At 39.0% G+C, this 27,887-nt stretch overlaps 2 protein-coding genes across 2 annotated transcripts; both read left to right on the forward strand.

The window, feature by feature from the left end:
- Positions 1-1,891: 1,891 nt before the first annotated feature.
- LOC127154898 (cytochrome P450 2B15-like) lies at positions 1,892-14,784 on the forward strand. Its single transcript, XM_051096780.1, has 15 exons — positions 1,892-2,205; positions 2,426-2,660; positions 2,789-2,942; positions 3,047-3,199; positions 3,383-3,543; positions 3,718-3,891; positions 3,972-4,113; positions 5,550-5,737; positions 5,893-6,034; positions 6,116-6,305; positions 11,719-11,749; positions 11,830-11,971; positions 12,121-12,308; positions 14,075-14,216; positions 14,300-14,784. The coding sequence occupies exons 1-15, from the start codon at positions 2,177-2,179 to the stop codon at positions 14,488-14,490; spliced, it is 2,262 nt and encodes a 753-aa protein (XP_050952737.1). The 5' UTR covers positions 1,892-2,176; the 3' UTR covers positions 14,491-14,784.
- A 6,071-nt stretch (positions 14,785-20,855) lies between these two features.
- LOC127154900 (uncharacterized) lies at positions 20,856-25,841 on the forward strand. The gene is given in 6 exon segments (XM_051096781.1): positions 20,856-20,861; positions 22,087-22,281; positions 22,353-23,090; positions 23,192-23,945; positions 24,557-24,931; positions 24,934-25,841. Coding segments are annotated over 6 exon segments (2,976 nt in total).
- The last annotated feature ends 2,046 nt before the right edge of the window (positions 25,842-27,887 follow it).

Genomic DNA, 27,887 nt, shown 5'->3' on the forward strand with positions numbered 1-27,887 from the left:
CGCGATGGGACTGAGCGCGAATAGTCAGCAGCGATTCCTTATAGTACAAAATCGCTGTCAGTCAAAAGGAGATGCAATCTTTCGACAGACCCTCCAATCATCACGCAGAAGCTCGGAGTCCAGGCCAGCCCACTCCTCATTTGCTCCTCATTCACCCCCAGAGACGCTGAGCGTCCGTGGGCGGGACATAATCGCAGCGTTTATCCAATGACCGTCTAGTTTCAAAGCACTGAAAAAAAACGTTCAAAGCAGCCGCATTGAAGTCAATGGACGCTGGGCTTCAACGGGGAAATGCACTGTGACGCTACGGGAATGTATGAGAAGAAAATCAAGTCAGCCGACCTGCTATATCTAACTGATTCTGAACGAACTCGTCTTTGAGATGAACGTTTTCTAACGCATTTTTAGTCAATAAAATGTTAATACAATAGTACATAATTTGACCATTAATTTTGTGACATTATAGGGGAAGCTGAGCTTCCCTTGCAGTCTTAAAGAAATCGCCACTGATACCATGGTCCAAAACAAACATGGTAATACAACTGGCATTTTGTTACTGCCAGAGGGTTTGATCCGTGAACTGTCTGCCTTTACCACTGTAAAATGTCGCGTAAACCGTACTGCAATTCTCTGTGACTAAAACTATATCAAAGTAGTTATAGAAGTCTAACATTTACTCACGTGTATCAGATGATGGTGGTGCTCCCGTGGCGAGCACTTTACTGTACAGCATCGCTGATCCTCCGGTACCATTCTGTGTCATCTTTACCGAAACTTAATTATGACAGCGAATTCTGTTAATGTAAAGTGTTAAAAATCACCCGCTTGGTAACGTAGCTGTAGTGAATCGGTAAAACAAGCACAATCAATTATTCTAATTGGAACGAAGTTATACACCGCTTCTGGCATTTAAACGCAATCGAAACCAACAGGTTACTTGCATGATTCATTTGGATCTGAATCATTTTATTGAGTCGACTCTTTCGAACTTCAAAGAATCGTTTAAAACTAATTCAGCTATGCAACAGTTAATGTAGCATTTTAAATGTATAATGACGCCTATTAGTTTAAAAAGCAAGAGTTTAAGAATTTAAGAGTTTAAAAAGCACAATGTATGACGAGTTTCATTCGATATGGTAAAATAAATAATGTAGGCCTATTCTTTTAAGAACCACTATTTGTACACCAGTTGTAAAATGTACATATTAGTCAACTGTTTTAAACAAATTCATAAGGTCTTGCTGCTTCAGTTGTCGAAGTTTAACATGTACGATTCAGTCTGTTTTGCATTTCGATCGATTCATTCAAAAGAACCGATTCCTAAGAACGATTCGCGAGCCGAACTGTACGCTTTCGTTTTCGCCTTCGTTTTTAAGGAAGAAGCCCAGTAACATTAGCCTACGTGCTTCTTCACTTTTCAGATATCGCATATTAGTTAATCGAAACGGAAACTTACGTCACAAAAACGTTTCAAATGAATCTAAAACGACGCTAAGCGTTAGAAAGCTGCTTTCCTGTGTTCATTTATCTAAGAAAGCAGCAGTTGCAAAAAATCTGATACTGAGAAAATCGCCTTTTAGGTTGTCCAAATTTAGTCCGTAACAATTATAAATCAAAAAAAAGTTTTGATATATTTATGGTAGGGAATTTACAAAATATCTTAATGCAACACGATCTTTACTTAATATCCTAATGATTTTTGGCATAAAAGAAAAATCCATCATTTTCACTATATATTGTTGGTTGTTGCTACAAATATACTTATGGTTTTGTGGTCCAGAGTCACATATATGTTTGATATAGTTGAACTGAATGATTACTATATTCATATGGCAGACCTAATTCAAGAAATACCAAATTATGGTCAAATATACAATCCACAAAGTGTGTAAATGTGTTGTATTGCTCAATGTTGCATCAAGTTTATTTCATCATGAACTTGTGACTGAATGTTTTTGTACTTCACCTTTGTCTTAGTTGTACTCTAACCTTTACACACCTCTTGCATCATGTAATTTAATGTGGAACAGTTGTCGTTTCTGATTATACACCTGTAAGATAATCGGTCATGTATGCACAGTCATTCAGTCGTTTATCATATCTCTCCTTCTGCAGCAAACCAGCACTTGGGAACTATTGTGAACTTTGAGGAATTCCCTTTGGGAAAGGGAAGGAAATGGGAATAGGGTGTGCTTTCCTTCTTTTGTAGGTAGCTGCGATGCTTAAACCTTGTGTTTTGATTGTTCATAGATAGTATAGTAGCTCATGTTGTTTGTTATGCTTGACATTTTAGGATAAAGTACTCCTATATGCATTTATTATATCAGTCATATCTACACAGCTGAAAGGGTTAACTGCAAGGCAAATTCCCTCACTGACTCCGCCCTCTTCCGCCTTTTCTGCTTTTATAAATCTTGCCGGCCAGCCGCTTGCCCTTGTTTTTGTCTTGGAATGAATCTGTCACCATGTGGACGACTCTTATGAAGTTAGACCTGACCTCTGTATGCCTGGCTTTGTTTCTGGGCTTGATCTTTATGGTTCTGTTTGAGATCTTGAGGATTAATTCCAACAGAGATCAAATTCCTCCTGGTCCCAGACCTCTGCCTTTCATAGGAATTTTACCACATTTAGCAAAGAAACCAATGGAGTTCATAAGAACAGTGAGTCTTTGCTACGTTTCTTGGTAGGGACTTAACATTTAACTCTTGTGTATTTTGATTGTTCAGAATGTAGTAACACCTTTGTGTCAAACAACAGTTTATAAATGTACATGCTCTCCTCTGGGCAGGTGTCTCAGTATGGAGAGATTTCTACTTTGTATATCGGTAGGAAGCCAACAATAGTCCTAAATACTATCCAGGTCACTAAGGAAGCATTGGTTCAGGAAGCTTTTTCTGGAAGACCATCTATGCCTCTTATAGAATGGATAACTAATGGACTTGGTCAGTAACAGAAATGTAGACTTCATAATATTTCATTCTAGAACCATTTTTGGTTCCCCAAAGAACATTACAGCGAACAGTCCTCAAACAGTTCTCTTTCTCAGGTATTATAATGGTCACGTTCGGTCACTCCTGGAGGCAGCAGAGACGCTTTGCTCTGCACACGCTCAGGAATTTTGGCCTGGGGAAGAAATCAGTAGAAGATCGTGTGATAGAGGAAAGCCGCTATCTGATTGCTGAAATGCTGAAAGCAGAAGGTATGAAATGTTTATGCTCTGTATGTTTATGCTATGCATTTCTTGCATTTGTAACAATAATAATGTTGAATTTCACACATATTTTCAATATATAAATTCAAATTTATATTTGCAATGGATTGGATACAAAAGCACAGATCTTTTCCACACATACTGATTCATGTTTTTGTTCTTTTTTTGTAGGCAAGCCTATGAACCCCCAACATGCCATACAGAATGCGGTTTCTAATATTATCTGTTCCATCGTGTTTGGAGATCGCTTTGACTATGATAACAAACGCTTCTCATACCTTCTAAAAATCCTGAATGAGAACTTCATGCTCGTAGGGTCACCTGTGGGACAGGTATGATTAAATTCTTCATTTTTGGCAAGAAGTTTTTTTTTTTATAATTTATTTGTTACTGGCCATGGCTACTCTATGTGAAAATTATTATTATTAAGTCTTTCAATATTTAAAAAAACATTTCAATCATGACGGGCCCATAATCTTCAACAAATTTTCATCTATCTTCAATAGATTTTCAACTTAGCCCCCTTCATCAAGCATTTCCCTGGACCACACCAGAAGGTCATGCGGAACGCCACTGAGTTATTGGGTTTTATTCAAGACGAAGTAAAAGAGCACAAGGAAACTCTGGATCCAGACAGCCCGCGAGACTTCATTGATGCCTACCTGCTGGAGATCGAGAAAGTGAGATCACTGTTAAAGAAAGATTTATCATTTATCCATGTAGCTTCAGTAAACTGATGGATTTGTTTCATCTGGAGCAGCAAAAGTCCAACAAGGACTCCACGTTTCATGAGGAGAACATGGTTATGTCAACAGCTGACCTGTTTTTGGCTGGAACCGACACAACATCGACCACCATCAGATGGGGGCTCATCTTCTTGATTCAAAACCCAGATGTACAAGGTGCTAAAGCTAAACATTAGCATTGGATAAAAACACCAAACGGTCCTGTTCTGGAAGACAACTTGTTATTAAAAACAAGACTTACTTTTATAGATCTTTGCAGCCTTAATGTGCAGCCACATACAGTTGAAGTCAAAAGTTTACATACACCTTGCAGAATCTGCTAAATGTTAATTGTTTTACCAAAATAAGAGGGATCATTCAAAATGCATGTTATTTTTTATTTAGTACTGACCTGAATAAGATATTTCATGTAAAAGATGTTTGCATATAGTCTATAAGTGAAAATAATAGTTGAATTTATAAAAATAACTCCTTTTAGAGGTTTACATATGCTTGATTCTTAATACTGCTGTTACCTGAATGATCCACAGCTGTTTTGTTTAGTGATAGTTGTTTATGAGTCCCTTATTTGTCCTGAGGAGTTAAACTGTCTGCTGTTCTTCAGAAAAATCATTCAGGTCCCACAAATTCTTTGGTTTTTCAGCATTTTGTGTGTGTTTGAACCCTTTCCAACAATGACTGTATGATTTTGAGATCCATCTTTTCACACTGAGGACAACTGAGGGACTCATATGAAACTATTACAGAGGGTTTAAACACTCACTGATGTTTCAGAAGGAAACAGAATGCATTAAGGGGGGTGAAAGCTTTTGAAATTTGAAGATCAGGGTAAATGTAACTTATTTTGTCTTCTGGGAATTATGGAAGCATCTTCTGTAGGTTCTGAAAGGGAGTACTAAATGATAAAAGATGATATTTAGGCAAAATAAGAAAAATATACACATCTTCATTTTGTTCAAAAGTTTTCACCCACCAGCTCTTAATGCGTTTGGTTTCCTTCTAAAGCATCAGTGAGTGTTTGAACCTTCTGTAATAGTTGCATATGAGTCCCTCAGTTGTTCTCAGTGGGAAAAGATGGATCTCAAAATCATAGTCATTTTTGGAAAGGGTTCAAACACACACAAAATGCTGAAAAACCAAAGATTGTGTTGGACCTGAAGGATTTTTCTGAAGAACAGCGAGCAGTTTAACTGTTCAGGACAAAAGGGACTCATGAACAACTATCAAAAAACACAGCTGTGGATCATTCAGGTAACAACACAGTATTAAGAATCAAGTGTAGCTATATATAAACTTTTGAACAAGATTGTTTTTATAAAATGTGAACTATATGTAAACGACCTTTATGTAAAATATCTTATTCAGGTCAGTACTAAATAAAAAATAACATGTGTTTTGTAAGATCCTTCTTATTTGGATAATTAAATAATTAACATTTTGCAGATTCTCCAAGGTGTATGTAAACTTTTGACCTCAACTGTAGGTGAAAATATGTAGGTCTAGTGTATTATTTCTGCACCTTAACACTATTCTGTGATGAAGTTCAAGCGTGGCTGTTTTCTAAATCTACTTCATTTTGTTACATAACACAGAGCGATGTCATGAGGAGATTGTTCGGGTGCTGGGTTACGACCGTTTGCCCAGTATGGATGACCGTGACAAACTACCGTACACGTACGCCACTGTTCACGAGATTCAGCGCTGTGCCAACATTGTACCTTTAGGCGTGATTCATGAAACGATTCGGCCCACAAAATTACAAGGATACGACATCCCCCAGGTAATGACTGGAGTTAATTCATGATTTTTTTTAAAGTCATGATTAAATGCAGCTTGTAAATATATAAGATTATGTAAGAGTGCTTTTTGAATGTCTTCAATGAGTTTCATTTATAAAAAAGTTAAATTAAACTCTGCTAAACTTTCCTCATTCAGGGAACTATGATCATGTCAAACCTAGATGCAATTCTCAGTAATAAGAAGCACTGGAAACATCCCAAAGCCTTTAACCCGGAGAATTTCTTGGATGAGAACGGGAACTTCTGCAAACCAGAGTCTTTCATCGCCTTCTCACTGGGTGAGTCAGCTGTTTGTGAAATTAATAAACAGATTTAACCATGAGAGAAAGTTACTAGACTGATTTGTGTTTGTTTATCAGGTCCGAGGGTTTGTCTCGGGGAGACTCTGGCGAGGACGGAGCTCTTCTTGTACATCACGTCTCTCCTACAGCGGATTCATTTCTCCTGGCCGCCTGAGCCACAGTCCATAGACATGGATGGGATCATGGGTATCGTCCGCTATCCTCAGACCTACAATGTTGTCTGCCGCAGCAGAGATACTAAGGATTAACCATCAGTAACTCAAAACAGATCAAACTGTCATCATCATGTAATTTCTGTAAAAAAGTCATTTATTTCCAATTTTTACAGCATTGGTTGCAATCGAAATTAAGTTTTACTTGTTTGGATCAGTCACTTTGACAAGTTTCATTATAATTACTTAATTATGAATTGTATTTTATTGTATAATAAATGTATAAACATGTATAGAATTTTTTTTTTGTAGCTTTTACTACAGTTGAAAACAATGTGCAATCGAACAATTCTCACTTAGTATCTTCTCATTTCCTTCCACCAGTATCAGTGAACATTAATGTGTAAATTTACAGTCAGACTCTGCACCAGAGCACATCATACAGAAGCATGTTTATAGGTGGAGTCATATATGCATTTGTGTCCATGCGTTTAATGCTCCAGAACTGGTTTAGTTACTGGATCATGTTACTTGAATGATCATGTTGTGACATATACAGCAAGGTCATCTTCCAGAGGCTGGACAGATGGTAATGGACAATTATGCTAAATCTTTAACCTAATATCAAATTTTGATTTATCTTAATCATCCTGCCCTATGTTGTACATTAATAAACAAAGAAGGTACATTTTTAAAGGAATAGTTCACCCAAAAATGAAAATAAGCTGAAAAATTACTTTTGGTTTATTACCTCATCTCATAAGATTTGGAGAAATTTATCATTACGTCACTTGCTCACCAGTGGATCCTCTGCAGTGAATGGGTGCCGTCGGAATGAGAGTACAAACAGCTGATAAAAACAACAATAATCCACAAGTAATTCACACCACTCCAGTCCATTAATTAATGTCTTGTGACTTGAAAACCTGCTATCATATCAGTGTAGCCAGCTAATTTTCAAGGAAAGTTGCTAAAGGCAGGTTGATTTGTTGTGAAAAGTTGCTAAACGATGTTGTGATATCATTGGATGATGCTGTCATTACGTGACCATGATGCAAAATTGAAGGAAATTCCATAAAAACAGGGCAAAATGTACTGTTAATATTAAAAAAAAATTCTTAATTGATTTTTCACAGGCATTTTACCTGTATTACCTGTATTAGGCATTTTACCTTTAAATTACACTTTGATTTTGTGTAGGTTTAATTTGATAGAAAATGTCTGTAAAGGTAATAGATAATGTCCTGGCAGAAAATTACCAGTAGCTGACCTTTTCTGTTTTTCTACGTTTTTTCTTACAGTGTACCCAACTGAACAACAATTACGATACAATAGCTAAAGCTAGCTAAAGAAACAAAAGAAATCATAAAAAGATTATTCGCAATACGTGCTCCGAAGTCCCGCTCCAAAGTTCAAATCTAAATCAAATTATTCGCGATTCGCGCTCTGAAGTTTCGATCTGAATCAAAAGATTCGCGAACCCACTCCTAGTTCCGATCTAAGTTAAATGACTCGCGCTCCGTGCTCCGAAGTCCCGATCTGAATCAAATCATTCGTGATAAGCGCTCCAAAAACCCGATCAGATTGAAAAGATCCGCGAACTCGCTTCTAAGTTCCGATCTAAATCAAATGATTCGCGATCGGAATCAGTGAATCATTTTGCGACGCAATGATTCAGATGGTGTATTATGAATTTTTCCATTTGCGAAAAGATTCGCGCATCCGCTCGATCCAAAATTTCGTTATAGACCATTTCGCTAGATGTAAACAACACTGGTCTAGAAGCACTTCCTGTTTTTTTGTTTTTTGTTTTTTATTTTATTTCACATATACAAATACATCTTAAAGGTGCTAATGTAACATTTTCATCCACTCAAATGTTATGTTGGTTTTATTTTTTGTGATGTTTGTGTAAAGTTAAAAAAAAAAAGAAACAGGAAGTGTATCGGGACCAGTATGTTTACATCTGACGAAATGGTCTATAGATCAAAGATTCGCGAACCCGCTCGGAAGGTCCGATCTAAATAAAATGATTCGCGATCCGCCCTCTTATTGGAGCGTTTCGAAACAGTGATTCATTTTGCGACGCAATGGTTCAGGATCGTGTATCATGAATCTTTCAATTCGCGAAATGATTCGCTCAATTCGAAATTTTGATATTATAATCAAAAGATTCACGAACCCGCTCCAAAGTTCCGATCTAAGTCAAATGATTCATTGAAGTCCCGATATGAATCAAGTGATTCGCGATACGCCATCCGATTGGACAGCTTCGAAACAGTGAATTTTTGAGATGCAATGGTTTAACTGATTTGAGTTTCGAAAAGCTCCGTTTCAGCCATCACTACGTGCTTTTTAAAGCGATTACAAGTGATGTCGAAATTCGAAAATTAATGGTTTTGTTCTTGCTAGTGAATCGAATTTGAGTTTGAATCAATAGGAGCGGTTCCAGCGTAAATGACTCACTCAGCTGAATCAGTTTGTCTGTTTCTCAGCTATTTGCGTCTCAATTCGGTAGTTTTATGACATTAACTGAAACAATAGTGAAAATAATCTTTTCAAATAAAACCTCCATATTTCCATTCTTAAGACACCCAACACAAATCTACACGTTCACGAGATTCAGCATTCCTTGGTGAAAAAACAGCATATGCTGGTAGGTATGTTTTGATGCTGGAATGCTGGTTAGGTAGGTTTTGATGCTGGTTTAAACTGGTCCTTTGCTGGTTTATGCTGGTCCTTAGCTGACCTAAACCAGCAAAGGACCAGCTTAAACCAGCATCAAAACATACCTACCAGCATATGCTGGTTTTTTCACCAGGGTTGTGCCAACATTGCACCTCTTGGAGTGATTTGTGTAATGACTCTGCCCACAAAACTGAGGATACGACTTTCCCAAGGTATTGAATGGAGCATGGACAAATAAATGTTAAAGTAAAGTCCTCACTGAAACTCTTGACGTTTGCCCTGGGTTTGTTACACCCAAAACATTCTTTTGATTCAAATCTTTTCAATGAAGCAGTTGATCCAGCTCACAAAATACGCCTTAACGAATTGCTCACGAACAATATGACTTGAAGGTGTGTATATAGTACACTTCATCATTAGAATATCACAAGTGATAAAGCACATTTTTCAATAAAAAAAATAAACTATAGTAAGAATAAAGAGACTAGCATAAGAGATTAGTCTATATTTTTATTCCAACAAACCAAAACAAATCATACATTAAAACAAGTTGTGTGCTACACTTGTCCAGTCAACTTAATTAAAATAACATAAATATAAAAATAATGTAAGAAAGTTCATACTGTGTTTACAAATGTACACAGTGAAATCTCAAACCTGGATTCAAAAGAATCATTTAATCATTTCATTTGTTAATTTTATGATTGACACATTGGGATGAAGAAACTAATATATGCATTCATCATATTAGTCATATCAACACACCTGAAAGGGTTAACAGCAAATACAACTCTTCCAGTGTCTCCGCCCTCTTTCGCTTTTACTTTTTTAAAACTCACCGGTGGTCCGCTGTTCTTGTGTTTGTCTTGAAATGAATCTGTCATCATGTGGACTAGTCTTTTAAAGTTAGACCTGACCTCTGTATGCCTGGCACTGTTTCTGGGCTTGATCTTTACACTTCTGTTTGAGATCTTCAGGATTAATTCATGCAGAAGTCGAACTCCACCTGGTCCCAGACCTCTACCTTTTGTGGGAACCATACCACGTTTTAAGATGCCATTTGAAACTATAAAATCAGTAAGTCTTTGCTGTGTTTCTAATGAATTTAACATTCAACTCCTACCTGCTTTGAAATTCTCATGCACTAAATTTATTTTGGATCTTCTCCAAGCAGCTATGTCAGTATGGAGAAATATCTGCTGTGTATTTTGGGAGGAAACCAATGATAGTCCTTAATACAATCCAGGTCACCAAAGAAGCCTTCGTTCAGGAAGCTTTTTCTGGAAGACCATTTATGCCTCTTGTAGACTGGCTATCCAAGGGACTCGGTCAGTATGTTATTTTGATTTCTGAAATGTGGATTTTATACTATTTCATTTGATACTTTAGAGTACATTTTACAAAATGTTCCAAAAGGAGGTTTCCACAGCAGATTCCAATAAGAATCTTTACATCTAAGATTGTTTCTTGGGTCTTGAGAGCCAAATGACACCATGTCCCTTTGCTTCAAAAATGTGTAGACTGAATTTAGTACGTAATCAGATTCCAGAAGGTGGGATATAAAACGGATCGTTCAGCTCCTTGATTCTGATTGGTTGCGCCGCGTTGTAAATTACTCTATAAACATACATCCGTGACCTCATTACATAAGTATTCCTGCGTCACTGCGCTTGTGTTGCTGCGCTTCCGTCCATACATCATTTCAGCAAAACTAACTTTTTGTATTTATTTAATGAAGTAAGAGTGACCTCTGCTGGCGTGATGTTTGCATCATGCACCTTTAATTAATTTTCCCCCGTCAAAGATGCGGGAAAAATATCATATATTGGTTTTAAAACACAAATAAATAACACGCGCATAAGAACAGTGTCTGTTCTGATTTGAGCCCATTGAGACCCTGTTTACACTAGTGCATTTTCAGGATAGAGTGTTTTAATGACCACCCTGGTGAAAAAACCAGCATATGCTGGTAGGTATGTTTTGATGCTGGTTTAAGCTGGTCCTTTGCTGGTTTATGCTGGTCACCAGCTAAGGACCAGCATAAAGCAGCAAAGGACCAGCTTAAACCAGCATCAAAACCTACCTAACCAGCATTCCAGCATCAAAACATACCTACCAGCATATGCTGTTTTTTTTCACCAGGGGAGTCATCAATCGGTGAAATATTGGCGGCACTGAATGTAAACAATGAACAGAACAGAACGAAACTTACATATTTTAGATTATTGCAGCTAAAAATGGTCAATTATTGTCATGTTTTGGGCTGTACTAATCGGTCGGAGCGGGAAAACATTTGGAGCACTATAGACTGCCAAAAGTTATAACAAATCAAGGAAAAAAGTGCAAACAACTGTCTAAGGAACAAAAGGCGTTTGTGGTTGGCCAAACTGAACCTGGATTTCCAGAGCAAGAATCTTGACAACGATCGTGTTTTCTCTTATCATTTCCGGTCAGATAGGTGAAATATTCGGCTAATATCCGGCTAATATCATAGTTAATATAACCACCTATTAACTTTAGTTTGTCAAAATATTGCGCCCTTTCCTGCTTACAAAGTCCTTTTTCATATGATTTTTTCCTATGATTTTTTCCTGTGCTTTAGACTACATTAATTAGCAGAACAACGTATTCATTAACCATGCAATGTTGTTTACATCCGAGTATCGCCAATATGGCCGCGCATCCGGGTAACTGACCAAATCGTGAAGTGCAAACCCTCTATTGCGTGTATTGTCACTGTCCGGAACTATTTTTTTCTAGCGGAAGGATAGCATTTAAGGATCTAACTTAGAAAAAGTTATAACAATACATTTATTTATTCTGTGATGCCTACCTGCTGGAGATGGAGAAAGTGAGGTTGCCATTAATGAAAGGGTTCTCATTTATCCATGTAGCTTCAGTAAACTGATGGATTTGTTTCATTTGGAGCAGCAAAAGTCCAATGAGGACTCCACGTTTAATGAGGAGAACATGACTATGTCAACACTTGACCTGTTTCTGGCTGGAACCGACACCACAGCGAACACCATCAGATGGGGGCTCATCTTCTTGATTCAGAACCCAGATGTACAAGGTGCTAAAGTTAAACATTAGCTATTTTTTCCCAACAATTTCTATATAAAATATATATATCATTATTTAAAATGATAAATCTATTGTGTAACACTAATTGTGTTTCCTTAAGGAAATGCAAATCTGACTTCCCTTTGTTGCATAAAACAGAGCAATGTCACAAGGAGATTGTTCGGGTTTTGGGTTACGACCGCTTGCCCAGCATGGATGATCGTGACAAACTACCGTACACGTACGCCACTGTTCATGAGATTCAGCGCTGTGCCAACATTGTACCTCTTGGAGTGACTCATGAGACGACTCAGCCCGTAAAACTACGAGGATACGACATTCCCAAGGTAATAAACGAAGCATGGATATATGAATTAAGTTCATTATTCACTGTAAAATGTAATATTCTCCTTAGGATTATGTTTGTTATGAATAACTTCTTTTCAATGAATTGGTTGATCCAGAAAAACCCGTTTGAATGGACACCATGACTTAAGGATATCAGAAATCATCCTCAAATTAATGTCATAAAGCATTTTTTTTTAAATATAGAAAGTAAATTAAACTAAGAATAAAGAGACTAGATTAAGAGATTCTATTTTATTTCAACAAACCTACACAAATCAACTTTAAAACAAGTTGTCCAGTCACCTGAATTAATTTGTTTGAAGATTAGATAAGAACGTTAATTAGTGATGAATCTGTAACTGGTTTGACAGTAAACCATGATAAAAAGTCTTAAGGGTTACTAGTAGTGTTTCATATTTTAATCATTAAGACCATAGGCTGTTTTGATTATCATGATTTGATGACTTGTGGTAAATACAGCTCAGCAATAAAAGTGCTGTATGTATTTTTTGGCGGTACTAAAGCATAAAAACACTAATACATTTGCGTATACACTACCAGTGAAACGTTTTCGTTTTTAAAGATGTCTTTTTTGCTCACCAAGCCTGCGTTTGTTTTATCCAAAGTACAGCAAAAACTTTGAAATATTTTTACTATTTAAAATAACTGTTTTCTATTTGAATATATTTTAAAATATAATTTATTCCTGTGATTTCAAAGCTGAATTTTTAGCATCATTACTCCAGTCTTTAGTGTCACATGATCCTTCATAAATCATTCTAATATTCTGATTTACTGCTCAAAAAACATCTATTATTATTATTATGTTGAAAACAGCTGAGTAGATTTTTTTCAGGTTTCTTTGAAAAGTTCAGAACAGCATTTGTCTGAAATGGAAATCTTTTTAAACATTATAAATGTCTTTATCATCACTTTTGATTAATTTAAAGCATCCTTGATAAATAAAAGTATTAATTTCTATAATTTATTTCCCCCCAAAGAAAATAAAAAATATATACTGACTCCAGGCTTTTGAATGGTATAGTGTATAATGATCTGATTTTTGAATCTTTCTATTTATCAAAGAATCCTAAAAAAACTGTTTTAAATATTGATGATGATGATGATAATAATAATAATAATAATAATAAAAAATGTTTCCTGAACATCAAATCAGCAAATTAGAATGATTTCTAAAGGATCACATGACACTGACGTAATGATACTGAAAATTTAGCTTTGATCACAGCAATAAATTACATTTTAAAATAGATTTAAATAAAAAACTGGTATTCATGAAACATGCTAAGTTTACATACTTGCTTCTCCAAAAAACAATGCTACAGCCAGTTATTCTACTTTGAAAATGGGCATTCTGTGTCAGAACATCTGCTTTTGTTTTGGTCTGTGTGATTCCGCCCACTTACAGTTTACCCAATAATATTTTGGTTGCCAGTTTGCAGAAAACAGCACACTGCAGCCATAGAAGCAAGCAAACAAACAGGCTCACAGATCGCAGATTCTTCCCGATCAAAAAAGCCTTGGCATCTGTAACACCTTTGTTACCCCTCAAGGTTGCATATTAGTACCTTAGAGTAGTAATGTGTACGCTTATGGTACTCTTAAGAACCCTGTAGGGGTAAAGAAGGTGTCCCAATGAAGGTTCTGCCCCAATTACACACAATTTTTGCAATTTGTTGAGTATGGGTTAGGTGTTTTATTTCTGAAAAGCTTAATTCAGCTCTGCTGAACTTTCCTCATTCAGGGAACTATGGTCATGACAAACCTAGCAGCAATTTTCAGTGATAAGAAGCACTGGAAACATCCCGATGCTTTTAATCCAGGGAATTTCTTGGATGAGAACGGGAACTTCTGCAAACCAGAGTCTTTCATTGCCTTCTCACTGGGTGAGTCAGCTGTTTGTGAAATGAATAAACAGATGTAAACACAAGCGAAAGTTACTGTATTGATTTGTGTGTTTGTTTATCAGGTCCGAGGGTCTGTCTTGGGGAAACGCTGGCGAGGACGGAGCTCTTCTTGTACATCACGTCTCTCCTACAGCGGATTCAATTCTCCTGGCCGCCCGAGCCACAGTCCATAGATATGGATACGATCATGGGTGTTTTTCACTTTCCTCAGAGTTTCAACATTGTCTGCTGTAGCAGAGATACTAAAGAGTGACCATCAGTAACATGAAACATCACACAGACATCAAGACATTTCTGTAAAAAAAAACCAAACAAACAAAAAAAAGTTTTCCAGTTTTTCACTTGACATTAATGTATGATAACAGTTTTGAATATTTAAACACAACTATATTTTTGTGTTCATGTAATCAAAAATTACATTCAAATTTTTGACAATTTTTATTATAATCGTTTTATTACAAATGCATGTATTTTGTTGTATAATAAAGTGTGTGCACATGTAGTTTTATTAGATTTGAATAGCAAAACTTTTACTTTTAAAATGCAATGCAGTCGTTTTTTTAAACATTCCATTCAAATCTAAAGTCTTTTCTCCCCTTAATTTTTCCCATTTTAACAGTGAACATTAATAAGTAAATGTACAGTCAAACTCTGCACCAGAGCACACAAGCCAAACAGCTGATAAAAACATTACAATAATCCACAAGTTATCCACACCACTCCATTAACATCTTGTGAAGTGACAAATCTGTCATTAAGATACTTTAACTTTAAATCTTCACTTCTGGCCAAAAAAAAAGTCCATAATCCAGACAAGTATAGACAGTCCCAGAGGCTTGATGCAGTGAATGTCTTGTAAATGCTGCCCTCTGGTGGACAGAAGCTCATTCACAGCAGTTGAATCCTGATCAGTGTCAGTCTGTTTCAGATGAGGCCTGAAATGAAACCTTCAGTGCTGCTTCATTACTCTTCTCAGATGAGTTATGTTAGCTCTTCCTGTCAGACACAGGGATATTTTGGCTGAGTAATAGTAAGCTGATTTAGTAACAGTCAATAGCTTCCTCTTGTATTTTGGTCAAAATATATAAATATCCTTAAAATAAGATAATCTCATCTGAAGTGCAAAACCAGGGCTTTGTCTCTAGAACCTGAATATGAGTCTAATTTGCCTTGTGCCAGATTTTACCTTTTGAATAACCAGAGTTTGATGAATGAATGCACATAAGACATAAGCACTGGTTTAAATAAATAGTTAAAATATAAAAAATGTTATCATTTTTTAAAGTGGATTAAAGTATCTGATTGATATATTTTTGAATTACAGTAGTGTGTTACATGCATATATCTATGCATCTATCTATCTATCTATCTATCTATTAATTAATTGGTTTATTTATTATACCTATATTTATTTTAGAATGAGTTTTGTGTTCATCTGCTTCTCCCATTTGCTCTTTTCTTTTTTACATTAATTATACACTTATACAATCTGATACAACAATAATTCTCAAATATTGAGCTTAATTACAATACGTACTGCTAAATTGAACATTCACTTAAATGGAATGGGATGACTGGATTCTTTAAGATGATTTCCTATTTAACTGTCACTAACTGAATTGCAGATGTCATACTATTTAAAATATAGTGAATTAAGCTACAAATTCGATCATTAGGCCTATGCACAATGCTTTAATCTAACATGTAATTTGAGGTGCAGCTCATCATTAATGGAGTGTTTCACTAGTTAGCAATAAACTGGTTAGCACACCTGCATGTTCGTATATTAAATTTGTGTTGGGTGTTTCGACGTTGAAAGCAGTTCTTTTAGGAATGGAAATTTTCTAAACGTCATACTTTTTTCACTTATTTCAACGAATATGTCATTTGGACGTCGTTTTTTTGGGCTAAATCAAGTCGGCCCGTCATTAATTACTTTTACTCCAAAAACCGACACTGAAAATTGGTCGTTGTTTGGTCTGTCGGATTTAGTCCAAATTTAGCCCAAAAATCGACGTTGAAAATTTAATTAAACTAGCTTTTGTTTTGCTCCAGCATCGTGAGGCTAACTATAAGGTTAACGTTAGGCTAACTATAGACTTGAGCTCTTGTTTTGCTGGCAATTTTTCAATGGATGAATGGAAGTAAGCTACCAAAATGTACATGCACTGTACTCTCAATCGAATACATCACTTACATGAAGCAAGAAAATGGGCTGAAAGTAAGTTACTTCAAGCACGAACGTGTCAGAAAAATAACCTCTACGACACAGGAGAAGTTTCTGATTTTAAAATTTCTGAAGGGAGCTGCTGACCAAGATATAGAAAACAGGTGATCTAAGAAAACGTATTATATAACTTTATATGCATCTTTCACAATATATAATATATTTCGCCTATATCACCATGCATCTGTAATTGTGGTTTGCAGAATGACATATATGTAAGTGTGTGTGTGTGTTTGTTTGTATATATAATTTTAAGGGTCAGATTTGTCATGTATTTGAAAGAAGTATTTTATGGCCACAACTGCTGCATTTATTTGATTAAAATACAGTAAAACAGTAATATTGTGAATTTTAAAACCATTTTAAAATAACTCTTTTTTTTATTTCATTTTTTTAAAAAGTGATCAAAGCTGAATTTCCAGCATCATTACTCCAGTCTTCAGTGCCATCATCCTTCAGAAATCATATTCATATAATATAATATATATTCACACAGAGATAATATAAGAGACTGATTTCAAAAACATAAAAAAACTGACCACAAACTTTATTAACACAAGGGATTCAAATATTAGTCCATCTATTCTAATAAAGAGAAATAAACTCTTAAAAACATTAACGTAAATAGTAATTTATTTCCTCTGGTGATTTGTAATCTATACCCAGAATGCAATGCGCAATGGCATAGACTCCCATTCTCTATCCCCAAGCTACACACACTAACACCGTGTCTACAACAGACGCGATAGCTGTCGTGTCAAGCCGCACCACAACAGCTAAAGTCTGTCTATGCAAGATGCTACGAAGCGACTGTTAAAGAACTTTATATCAGTACTTTATAAATGGAACAAGGCATCAGTTTAAATCCAGTCTGCGATTTGTCTTGTTGCGTCATGCCTTATTCAGTGTAGATAGCATCACTGATTATAATATTGTATTTTGTCTGGTGTAGACACCGTGTTAGAACTCTTATTAAATATTGTTACATATATGTATGATGCCATTCATAAGTAATAGAACTTTTCTTTTTTAGAGACTGCAAATCATTAATAAACCAAAAGGTAATTATAACTTATTTCAAGAGTAATAATAACAAGAATAAAAAATGCATCTGTGACTTAATGAGAACTTTCAATCCACTGAAAAATAAGAAGCAATATTAAATACATCAGTTTCTTCTCAGCTTTGTGCATTTTTAGATGTATTAATGAATCAAATTTTTTACTTCAACTTTGTGTACATTTTTAACATCATAATATTATAGTGACCAAAATGATCACGGTTATCAGTATTATCACGGTATTATTAAAATGTACTGAAAATGTTCAATACATACTGACACATAAATCACTTCACCAAGTTTTATATTTAAAATCAACAAACAACAAATAAAATGACTTTTTATTTGCATAATCACTAAAAGAACAACAGTAGCCTACCAATGATGTCCGGATTTTAAATGACTCACAACAGTTTAACTAAAACTTGCTGGTAGCCAAGAGGATTCCTGCTGCCACCCTCTCATAATGCACTCTTGACATTTCCGATTAAAATCACGCCAAAAACGGCTTCAAATGAACTATGAAAATGAGAATAAAGTCGTAAAAGTTGCAATGCATTTCTTATTGCTTAAAGGGGTCATCGGATGCTAAGTTCACTTTTTCATGTCGTTTGAACATTAATGTGTGTTGGCAGTGTATGTACAAATCTACCCTATAATGATAAAAATCCATGCAGTGGTTTTTAATTAATCTGTAAAAATATAGTATCCCCTTTTTCACTCACACAATAGTTGATTGACATGAGCTCTTACCTCAGACCAGCTGTCACAGTCCAGTAACTTTCCATGTTTTGATGCTAGAGCAGGGATGTAAATTAGACAAGAATATCTCAGATTGGGCAATTGAGGTGTTGTGTTGCTGAATGTAATAATGAACATAGTGGTCATCATTTACTCCCGATATCTGAGCCGCTGAAGATGCAGTAGATTACATTTGTTTGTGAATGGAATGCATCTCCCGATCTACATGAGCATAAGCGTTTTTTATGAATCTTTGCGATCGCCTTTCCTTATAACGTGGTAGTTGGGAAGTTTTTTAATGTAAACAAGTATCTTTCCACAGAGAGAAGAGAGGGGCGGGGTGAGCAGAGCTCATTTGCATTTAAAGAACAACCCCTTAGAATGAGATGATTTTTGCAGAGCTGATTTCATAAAAAGGGTGTTGTTTTACAAAACCATTGAGAATTTTTAATCAAAGTATATTAGAGACTTTTCATTAAGACCCTAAAGAATCATATGAACTTGTGGAAAATGGGCATCCGATGACCCCTTTAAAATGAACGGACAATATCTTGTGTTTTTCCGTGTGTGCTCGATTATTTCTGTGGGGATCGGCGCCTATGCCATTAGCTCTCTTTTAAAACACCCGCCGTCTTTCCGCACAAAACCAAACTACTCTGCGTGCTGTTTGCAAATGAGACTGTTACTGAAAACTGTGCTTTATGCTGTACAGTATTTATTTATCATCAGTTGTACAAATTGCGGTAATCGAATACGGTTTTAATGATAATTAAAATACGAAACGGTAATACTAACCGTGGGGAATTTTATCATGATTTATCGTCATTTTCGACCCCTGCTAAATTATTACCCCATCTCGTTGAAATCGCTACCTGATTTGCCTAATCCTAACCCCACCCCTAATCCTAACCCCTCTCCCACACCTAACGCTAAACCTACCAATACTAGAGGGGTAGTAATTTGGTGGGGGTCAGAATTTGGCATAACACCGGTAATCGTTACATCCCTACGTCCAACCCCAACTAAGCAGATCAGAGCAGCTGATCAGGGATCACCAGAAACTCATTGGTCCTCCATGCCCAGGACTGGACACCAGTGTTGTAAGTCATCAATCTAGCAGTCATCCTGCCTCTCTGAATTCGTCATGTTCAGAACATATTGCAGGAGATCTCAACATTGTCTCTCAAGGTCCACTTACATGCAGAGTTTTGCTCCAACCTAGTCCAGTGCACCTGAACAAACTAATCAAGGTCTTTAGTTTTACTAACTATAAAGTCACAAACTGGTGAGTGTGATCAGGTGTGGACCTAAACTCTGGGTTTGTAGTGTATCACTCAGGTCCTCTAGCACGTACGTGTAACAAAGTATTTTTCCTAATGTATTATAAATAGCATTAATAAAAGTTCTCAGTTTTACTGTTGTACATAAATATCAGTGGTGACACACTGTTAATAGTCACTAATGAAGAATGAGGACACTTTAATTTGTACAGAAATTTGCAATATTTGACTCATATTCAGTGACATTATTATCTTTTATTCCCTTTTGTTTGTGTGTCAGTCACAGCTAAAAAAAACAAAGGCCTTTCAGCCAAAGGTCACTCCATCTTTTGCTGTGTAAGTACTTTTTTAAATGTCAAACACATCATTTACTTTTGGTTAGGTTTTTATAACCGTTTTAGGGTCACTCTTTTGGTATGGTTCTTATATACTATCCTTTTGAACATTTCAGCAGCTGACTTTTTTTAGTACTTGCATGTTAATTTTAATTGTACCACATGAAACTGTTGAAAACTCATAAAAATTGTTCTCATGCTGTAAGTCAGTTCATACTCTTTTGTACCCTGAGGTGGAAATGGCCTAACAGTAAAGAAAGCGGTATACTTTACATTTTGTAGAGCCATTGTTTTTTTTTTTTGTTTTTTTAACATTTACATTTTGGTTATTGTTTTCTTTCTCACTTTAGATGCTGGGGAAAAAACAGCCAGGCTAAAGCATTCAAAGTGGAAGCTTCTGTCGTGGCTCAATAATCCAGGATTGAGATGGTGGAAGGAACAGAAGAACCAGAAGATCAGAGATCAGGCAGAGATCTACCGATGCCCCTGAGGAAACAGATTTACCTAATGTTTTAGTTAAACCAAAAAACACTTTCATGTCGTTCCAAACCTGTAAGACTTTTATTCATCATATTCAACATAAATGTAGATATTTTAATGAAATTTGAGAAATTTCTGTCCCTCCATTTTACAGTTTATGCAGCTACCACTTTTAAAGACATCATTAAAGTAATCCATGCGACTCCAGTTGTTTAACCTCAATTTTATGAAGTGATGTGAATGGTTTGTGTGCACAAAAAACATTGCATTTTTATTCACAAAATAACACGTTCACGAGAGCACCATGATGCATCAGTGTTGTGTTGGTTTGAGAGCTGGCCATCTCATGCTGCTTTTGTGAAAATGCGTTGGAGATACATAATTTGTAAATAAAGACGTAATTTTATGGTTGTTGCTGTTTTTTTGCATACACAAGGCATCTGTTAAATATATCTTTATTTGACCCACAAAAAGGTCTTTTGGGTTTGGAGCGACATGAGGGTAATTAATTAATTCATGACAGAATTCACATTTTTGGGTGAAATATGTTCTAATGTGGTTATAACTGGTCATTGTTCTGTTTTATAAACATTTTCAATATTTTAAAGACATAAGATATATTTCAAATAAATACTGCTCTTTTGAAAGTTCTATTTGAAGAATACTAAAAAAATATCATGGTTTCTACAAAAATATTGAGCGACACGACTGTTTTCCACATTGATAATAATCAGAAATGTTTTTGAGCATATTAGAATGTTTTCTGGAGGCTCATGTGACACTGAAGACTGGAATAATTATGCTGAGTTCACAGGAATAAATGACCTTTTACAATATAATCATATAGAAAACAAACATTTGTATAGTTATATTTCATAATATTACTGTTTTATCAATGTTTAATCAAATGCAGGCTTAAAATGTGAAGGATTTTTTTAATGCATGTATTTAGTGTGTCAGTAAATGTTTTGATACTCTTTTGTGAATTGCCTTATTTTGAAAGTAATTATGAATATGAAATATAAAAATAACGAATTCACGGTTGATATTAGGACTGAAAAAGACGTCTTTTTACCTTTCACTTTACATCCACATTTTAACGTTGTTTAGACATTGTTTCAACGGGTTTTTGCTGGGTATATAGTGCTGACGGTGTTGTAAAAACATGGCTGAGGAACCGACAAAACGATTCAGTTGAGTGAGTCATTTACACTGGAACCGCCCCGACTGATTCAAACTCGAATCACTAGCACAAACCAGATCAAAAGAGCCATTCATTTTCGAATTTCGACATCACTTGTTATGATTTAACAAGTTATCAAAACGATTAACTGAATCATTTGATTAAGATCAGACTTTAAAACGCGTAACGCGAATCACAAGACTTTGGAGCCCTTTTCACAAATCATATGATTTCGATCTGGGATGCTTCTCATTTCTTATTTGTGCATCCTCGTTTCCTACGAATTATGTCTAAGTTCATCGTCTGTGTACTGCGGTTCAAAAAGGTAAAGTATGGCGAAAAACTCCATCTTATTTTCTCCTACAACATCAGAATCGTCTTGTCACGGTTCTCACATCTGCCGTGTTCTCAGGTCTCGTGATCTGTATGTTTGTCATGTGATGTCTGCTCGCTCAGCTGAGCTGCTAATCAGTCCGGCACAGGTGTCTCTCATTATCGCTGGCTATAAATACTCACCTCATTCTCCTCTCCCTCGTCCGATAGTTCATCCGGATCTCTGTTCCTGTTCCTGTCGTCTCTTTAGTCTGGTCTTCGTGTGGATTGTTCGTGTTGGATGTCGTCGTGTCTTCTTCGTGCCTGCACCGGATTCACGCCATCACCACGGGACTTCACTCCACGCTGTCACCAGCCATCTTGCCCCTGCATCACCCAGCCGAGAGCCTTCATCACCGTCACTGTGTTTGCTTGTTTCATTATAAATAAACTGTCATCACCCTGCATTTGCTTCCTCCACTCATTTCACGTTACAGAACTATCGGACCAAAATGGAAGCAGCAGGCACCTCACAACCCACGATGGAGGATTATCTTCAGGATTGTATCTCTCGGCTGGAGAAACAGGAAAAGAGCACGAGCGATTCCGGTCAGGCTATCCGTGCTCTTGTGGTGCAGGTGTCCGAGCTGACCCAGCGTATGCAACAGTTGCAACTTCCCGCTGCGCCAGTCACGCCGCCCACGCCGCCCGCCCCTCTCGCAGCACCCGGACCATCTGCTGCGGCTCAACAGCTGGAGCCCCGCCTTCCCCCGCCGGAGGTCTATAGTGGTGAGCCGAATTTCTGCCGAGCTTTCCTCACTAAATGCTCAATGCATTTTGCGTTACAACCTCGCACATTCGTTAGTGAGGAAAGCAAGGTGGCGTTCGTGCTCACCCTATTGACGGGGAGGGCGGCGCTGTGGGGCACGGCGGTGTGGGAAAATCAAGATCCCTGTTGTGCCTCATTCTCGACACTCTCGGCCGAAATGAAGAGGGTGTTTGACCGCGCGGCTTCGGGGAGGGAGGCCGCGCGGACTTTGATGGATCTCCGACAGGGGGAGAGATCCGTCTCTGACTATTCAATCGAGTTTCGCACCCTCGCGGCAGAGTGTCAATGGAATGAGGAGGCGCAGTGGGATATGTTCCTGCATGGGCTGGCTGATCGCGTTCAAAAGGAGATCTACGCCCTGGATCTACCCGCTAACCTCAACGGACTCATCGACCTTGCCTTGCGGGTAGACTCTCGTCTCTCTCGGGTCGAGCGGCGGGGATTATCCGCTCGGCCCCCCCCTGGAGAGGGAATTCCACCACGAGCCAGCGGCTATGACGCGATCAGCCCCCACGACGAACACGAACCCATGCAGGTGGGTCGAGCTCGGCTTTCCCGGGAGGAGAAGGAGAGGCGGAGATCCCGGGGCCTTTGTTTATACTGTGGAGCTCCGGGACATTACGCTTTCAACTGCCCGGTAAAAGGGCCAGCCCGACAGTAAATCTGAGGCTACTGTCGGGTGGGATCTCCGCTAAGAAGACCTCATCCAGCGCGACCTCCATGCTCCTTCCGGGTAGGCTAAGATGGCAGAATCACGATCTTCACTGCACTGCACTTCTGGACTCCGGGGCTGAAGGTAATTTCATGGACTATTCGTTTGCACGTTCCAATCAGGTTCCCCTCAGTCCCCTCACCGACCCCATCGCCGTCAACGCTCTCAATGGTCAAACTCTACCCAAGATCACATTCGTCACTAAACCCGTTACTCTCACTGTATCTGGCAACCACAGTGAGAGTATCCCCTTTTACATTCTGGACTCCCCTCTTGCACCTGTTGTTCTTGGACATCCTTGGCTCATCAAACACAACCCCCGGATTGATTGGCAGCTCCAGTCCGTGTCTGAGTGGAGCACTAAATGTCATGAATCTTGTCTTGTGTCTGCTTGTCCGTCTGTTTCTGTTTCTCTGTTTCAGGAGAAGGCGGTGGATGTGAGTAACGTGCCCGTAGAGTACCTCGACCTGAAGGAAGTGTTCAGTAAGTCTCGGGCTGCTTCTCTCCCTCCTCATCGTCCCTATGACTGTGCGATAGAGTTATTGCCAGGTACGTCTCCGCCTAAGGGCAAATTATATTCACTCTCTGTTCCTGAGAGGGAGGCTATGGAGAAATACATTTCTGATTCTCTAGCAGCCGGGTTCATTCGACCCTCCTCTTCTCCAGCGGGGGGCGGGGTTCTTTTTTGTGGGGAAGAAAGACGGATCTCTGCGACCTTGTATTGATTACCGGGGGTTGAATAATATCACGGTAAAAAATACCTACCCTTTGCCGTTGATATCTTCTGCCCTCGAGAGGCTGCAGGGAGCGTCGGTCTTCACTAAATTGGACTTAAGGAATGCTTATCATTTGGTCCGCATCAGGAGGGGAGATGAATGGAAGACCGCCTTTAATACCCCCAGGGGGCACTTTGAATACTTGGTCATGCCCTTCAGTTTGTCCAACTCCCCAGGGGTCTTTCAGGCACTTGTCAATGACGTGCTGCGAGACATGGTCGACCAGTTCATATATGTCTACCTGGACGACATATTGATTTTTTTCCTCGTCTCTCCAGGAACATGTGCAGCACGTCCGGCGAGTGCTTCAGAGGCTGTTAGAGAATGGGCTTTTTGTCAAGGCGGAGAAATGCGTTTTTCATGCACAGTCTGTTCCTTTTCTAGGGTACATCTTGTCGGCTGAGGGAATTCGTGTGGATCCAGCGAAGGTTCAGGCTGTGGTGGATTGGCCAACTCCAGATTCCCGTAAGGCCCTGCAGAGGTTTCTGGGGTTTGCCAATTTTTACCGACGTTTCATCCGCAATTTCAGCCAACTAGCCGCGCCTCTGACCGCCTTAACCTCCCCCAGAACGACGTTCAGGTGGTCTGACTCAGCTGAGGCTGCGTTTCCCAAACTGAAGAGCCGCTTCGTTTCGGCTCCCATTCTCGAGACCCCTGATCCATCACGTCAGTTCGTGGTGGAGGTTGACGCGTCGGAGGTGGGGGTAGGTGCGGTTCTATCACAGCGTTCGGCCACAGACGACAAGATGCATCCCTGCGCGTTTTTTCACATCGTCTGTCACCTGCTGAGTCAAATTACGATATTGGTAATCGAGAGCTGTTGGCAGTCAAGTTGGCATTAGAGGAATGGCGTCATTGGCTGGAGGGGTCGGGGGTACCTTTCATTGTATGGACCGATCATAAAAACCTCGAATATATTAAAACCGCCAAAAGATTGAACTCTAGGCAGGCTCGGTGGGCACTTTTTTTCGGACGTTTTGACTTTACCATTTCGTACCGTCCGGGTTCCAAGAATGTCAAACCCGATTCTTTGTCGCGTATTTTTGACCACACCGATCGCCCGTCCACTCCCGAGAGTATTTTTCCTGAGACGCTTATCGTTTCAACTCTCACGTGGGAGGTCGAAACGAAGGTTAAGACAGCCTTAGAAGGGGTAACGCCTCCGGTCGCTTGTCCACCGAACCGGTTATTTGTGCCAGAGGAATTACGGTCCGAGGTTATTCAGTGGGGTCACTGTTCTAATGTAGCATGCCACCCAGGAGTCAATCGTACCATACATGTGGTTAAGCAACGGTTTTGGTGGCCTCTTATGGCTCGTGACGTTCGCAGTTTTGTTTTGGCTTGCTCAGTTTGTGCCATTGGTAAGACATCTAACAGACCTCCAGATGGACTCCTTCAACCGCTGCTGGTCCCTTCGAGACCCTGGTCCCACATTGCGCTAGATTTTGTCACCGCCCTCCCGCCCTCTCAGGGCAACACGGTAGTTTTGACCGTGGTGGACCGGTTCTCGAAGGCGGCCCATTTTATTCCCTTGCCCAAATTACCCTCAGCCAAGGAGACAGCGGTGACTGTCGTGGACCCACGTTTTTCGCTTACATGGCCTCCTGACGGACGTGGTCTCCGACAGGGGACCCCAATTTGTGTCCAAATTTTGGCAAGAGTTTTGTAGATTACTGGGGGCAACTGTTAGTCTCTCTTCGGGGTTCCATCCTCAAAGCAATGGTCAAACTGAGAGAGCCAACCAAGATCTGGAAAGAACTTTGCGATGTATGGTCACTAGAAATCCTTCCTCCTGGAGCCAACAACTCTCAATGGCGGAGTATGCCCACAATTCTTTACCAGTATCGTCTACGGGCCTATCACCATTTGAATGTAGCTTAGGGTACCAGCCACCAATTTTTCCTAGTCTGGAATCCGAAGTCGCGGTCCCCTCCGCCCACGCTTTCATCCAGAGGTGCCATCGCACCTGGACCAGAGCCCGCGAGACTCTACTCCAGGTGGGGGCGCGCACCAAGGCCAAGGCTGATCGCCACCGGTCAAGGCCTCCCGTATACGTCGTCGGTTCCAAAGTGTGGCTTTCTACCAAGAACATTCCGCTCCGATCCGTCTCGAATAAACTTGCTCCCAAATTCATTGGCCCGTTTCCTGTCACCAAAATCATTAGCCCGGTGGCAGTCCGCCTTAAACTTCCTCCAGTATACAGGAGAATTCACCCCGTGTTCCACGTTTCCAAAATCAAACCCGTTTTTTTCTCACGCATTAATCCGCCAGCCCCGGTTCCCCCACCGCCGCGACTCGTAGACGGGGAACCCACCTATTCGGTCAATCGTATTCTGGATTCTAGGCGGAGGGGGCGCGGATACCAGTACTTGGTGGACTGGGAAGGTTACGGTCCGGAGGAGAGAAGTTGGGTACCGGCCAGAGACATCCTGGATCACTCCCTTATCGATGATTACAATCAACGGGTAAGGCGATCTGGGAACGTCGGGGGACGTTCCTAGGAGAGGGGGTACTGTCACGGTTCTCACATCTGCCGTGTTCTCAGGTCTCGTGATCTGTATGTTTGTCATGTGATGTCTGCTCGCTCAGCTGAGCTGCTAATCAGTCCGGCACAGGTGTCTCTCATTATCGCTGGCTATAAATACTCACCTCATTCTCCTCTCCCTCGTCCGATAGTTCATCCGGATCTCTGTTCCTGTTCCTGTCGTCTCTTTAGTCTGGTCTTCGTGTGGATTGTTCGTGTTGGATGTCGTCGTGTCTTCTTCGTGCCTGCACCGGATTCACGCCATCACCACGGGACTTCACTCCACGCTGTCACCAGCCATCTTGCCCCTGCATCACCCAGCCGAGAGCCTTCATCACCGTCACTGTGTTTGCTTGTTTCATTATAAATAAACTGTCATCACCCTGCATTTGCTTCCTCCACTCATTTCACGTTACAGGTCTGACATTGTTGTACCTTTTTGTTTGTAAACAGTGTTGGACTTACTTGCACTTTCTTAGTCTTTGCGCGTTCGTTTTGTAAACACTGGGTCTGTAGTTCCGCGTGACTTTTCGTCGTGATTCAGTAGTGCGTAGCGTCGTGGACGCATGTCCCAGAGCCTGTGCTACATGAGCCTTTGTCCTTAAAAAAAAAGTATACAAATTTTTGTTTTCCAAAAAAATGACCGATCGTTTCACTAGACAAGACCCTTCTTCCTCATCATTTAGAGCCTGTTGAAGCTGCATTTAAACTACATTTTGGAAGTTCAAAATCGGGGCACCAATGAAGTCCATTATATGGAGAAGAATCTTGAAATGTTTTCCTCAAAAACCATAATTTCTTTACGACTGAAGACAGAAAGACATGAACATTTTGGATGACTAAGGGGAGTAAATTATTTGCGAATTGTTGTTTTGGAAGTGGACTTTAACTCCTTTAAGAGCCAGGGGGTGAAAATGTTTTGAATTTGAAGATCAGGGTGAATTGAACTTATTATGTCTTCTGGGAAACATGTAAGTATTCTCTGTAGCTTCTGAAGGGCAGTACTAAAAAAAAAAGATATTTAGGCAAAATAAGAAAAATGTACACATCATTCTGTTCAAAAGTTTTCACCCCCGGCTCTTAATGCATTGTTTTTCCTTCTGTGAGATGATTTTTTTTTTTTTCATAATTTTAGAAGTGCTCATGATTGTTGGACAAAACCACTTTAAAATGGTAGTGTGTTTATTCATT

The sequence above is a fragment of the Labeo rohita genome, chromosome 23, assembly GCF_022985175.1.
Source record: "Labeo rohita strain BAU-BD-2019 chromosome 23, IGBB_LRoh.1.0, whole genome shotgun sequence".
Lineage (NCBI taxonomy): Eukaryota > Metazoa > Chordata > Actinopteri > Cypriniformes > Cyprinidae > Labeo > Labeo rohita.